A 2,500-nucleotide genomic window follows, 5' to 3' on the forward strand; every position below is an offset into this window, starting at 1 on the left:
TTATATTCACTTTCTGAAATAAGAGTTTTTTTATTTAAAAATAAGGATATAAAAACACAAACAGCTCAAAAAAAGAGATTAAAAAATAACACACTGAAGACATACAACTGGCAGAAAGGTCACTGCTGCTACAATCAACACACAAACAACTCAGTGCTAAAAGATAACTGTCTGAAAACACCAGGGAATTTTAGAGACCAGACGGGGGCTGATAAGAGACCAGACGGGGGCTGATAGAGATCATACGGGGGCTGATAGAGACCAGACGGGGGCTGTTAGAGACCAGACGGGGGCTCTTAGAGACCAGACGGGGGCTGATAGAGACCATACGGGGGCTGATAGAGACCATACGGGGGCTGATAGAGACCAGACGGGGGCTGATAGAGACCAGACGGGGGCTCTTAGAGACCAGACGGGGGCTCTTAGAGACCAGACGGGGGCTCTTAGAGACCAGACGGGGGCTGATAGAGACCAGACGGGGGCTGATAGAGACCAGACGGGGGCTGATAGAGACCAGACGGGGGCTGTTAGAGACCAGACGGGGGCTGTTAGAGACCAGACGGGGGCTGATAGAGACCAGACGGGGGCTGATAGAGACCAGACGGGGGCTGATAGAGACCAGACGGGGGCTCTTAGAGACCAGACTAAGTTCTGTTCTGAAGCTGCAGATTGATTTTGTGCTGATTCTCCACACATTCCTTTAGTTTGTCCTCCGTCAAAGTCAGTCTCTGTTCCAGTATGGACACCGTCTACAGAGAGAGGGAGAGAGGGAGGGAGAGCGATGGAGGGAGGGATGGAGGGAGGGAGATGAATGTTAGCATCCAGGTGTTTTATAAGTAGTTTTAAGAAGAATAAAGAAAGAATAAACTGATATGTTTTTTGTTCTTGAGGTGACGAAGATGAATCTGGCAGTAGGGTGAAGAGTGTGTGTGAGGGGTGTGTGGGGTGAAGAGTGTGTGTGAGGGGTGTGTGGGGTGAAGAGTGTGTGTGAGGGGTGTGTGGGGTGAAGAGTGTGTGTGAGGGGTGTGTGGGGTGAAGAGTGTGTGTGAGGGGTGTGTGGGGTGAAGAGTGTGTGTGAGGGGTGTGTGGGGTGAAGAGTGTGTGTGAGGGGTGTGTGGGGTGAAGAGTGTGTGTGAAGAGTGTTTGAGGTCCACAATGCTGTTGGCTGTGCGGGTGCAGCGTGTGGTGTAAGTGTCCATGATAGAGAGAAGTGAGACTCCAATGATCTTCTCAGATGTCCTCATTATCTACTGCAGGGTCTTGTGATCTGAGATGGTGCAGTTCACAAACCAGACAGTGATGCAGCTGCTCAGGATGATCTCAATGGTCCCTCTGTAAAAAGTAGTCAGGATGGGGGGGGATGTGGATCTTTAGTTTTATCCACATTCAGAGACAGGTTGTTGGTTCTACACCAGGTAATTAGATGTTTCACCTCCTCTCTGTATGCTGACTCGTCGTGAATTCTTCTCGAAGCACTTCATAACAATAGGTGTGAGTGCGACGGGGCCAAGGTCGTTAAGGCAGGACACTGTAGACTTCTGTGGGACGGGGACAATGGTGGTTGTCTTGAGGCACGTAGGAACAACGGTGCTGCTCAGGGAAATGTTGAAGATGTCAGTAAAGACATCTGCTAGCTGTTCTGCGCGTTCCCTGAGCACCTGCCAGGAATGTTGTCTGGTCCAGCAGCCTTCTGTGGGTTAACTCTGTATAGAGATCTCCTCACGTCAGCCGTGGATAGACAGAGTATCTGTTCTTAGGGCCGCCCTGTCTCCTGTTCTGAAGGCTAGGTCTCTAGTCTTCAGCATCTCACACACTTTAGCAGTCATCCATGGCTTCTGGTTGGAGTGTGTGGTGATGGTCTTGGAGACGTCACGTCATCAATGCACTTGCCGATGTAACTGGTCACTGATGCCGTGTCCTCCTCCAAGTTGACGGAGTTGCCGTTGGTTGCAGCCACCCTGAAGATGCCGAGTTTTTTTTTTACTGATCAGACTTGCACAGTGGAGAAGTTCTCGCTGCTGTGGTTGCCAGATGTTTCACATCAGAGTCTGAAGCGAATGTTCTTTACATGAGGCTGAGAGCTTTTACATTAAGAGCATGTCCAAAAGTCTGGAACCAGCGAGAGGAAAAGGATTGTAATGTACTTCTACTTTATAAACTACTTTATTTTGTTTATTATGTACATGATTAGTTCTAAATGCAGTGTGTAATGATCAGGATCTTAAATGTGTAAACGAGATGTTTACTGTTTGTTACACAACTCTACACAACACCTCAGTCTATACTTAACCCTAAACACTAAGGCCTGCTAGTGTCCACAAGAGCTAAACAACTCCAAACATCACAAAAGGAAACGAAGGTCCTGAAATAAACCCCACAGCAGATTGTTTTTAAACCTCAGTTTGTATAAAATCGATTCACAGCCTTTTATTTCTATTTCTGACTGGGAGATATTTTTGACCTTGAAGCCATATGAAAGGTTCGATAACCTCGTCTTCTG

General features: G+C 47.8%; 1 protein-coding gene across 1 annotated transcript in view; it reads right to left on the minus strand.

Moving 5' to 3' along the window:
* Positions 1-95: 95 nt before the first annotated feature.
* The window catches only part of poc1a (POC1 centriolar protein A), a 26,859-nt gene continuing 24,454 nt past the window's right edge, over positions 96-2,500 (minus strand). Inside the window, exon 11 of the mRNA XM_060858701.1 lies at positions 96-749. Within this exon, the coding sequence (XP_060714684.1) occupies positions 645-749 (105 nt within the window). The 3' untranslated portion in view covers positions 96-644. The remainder of the gene's footprint in view (positions 750-2,500) is intronic.

Source organism: Tachysurus vachellii, chromosome 22, assembly GCF_030014155.1.
Source record: "Tachysurus vachellii isolate PV-2020 chromosome 22, HZAU_Pvac_v1, whole genome shotgun sequence".
In the NCBI taxonomy this organism is placed as follows: Eukaryota; Metazoa; Chordata; class Actinopteri; order Siluriformes; family Bagridae; genus Tachysurus; species Tachysurus vachellii.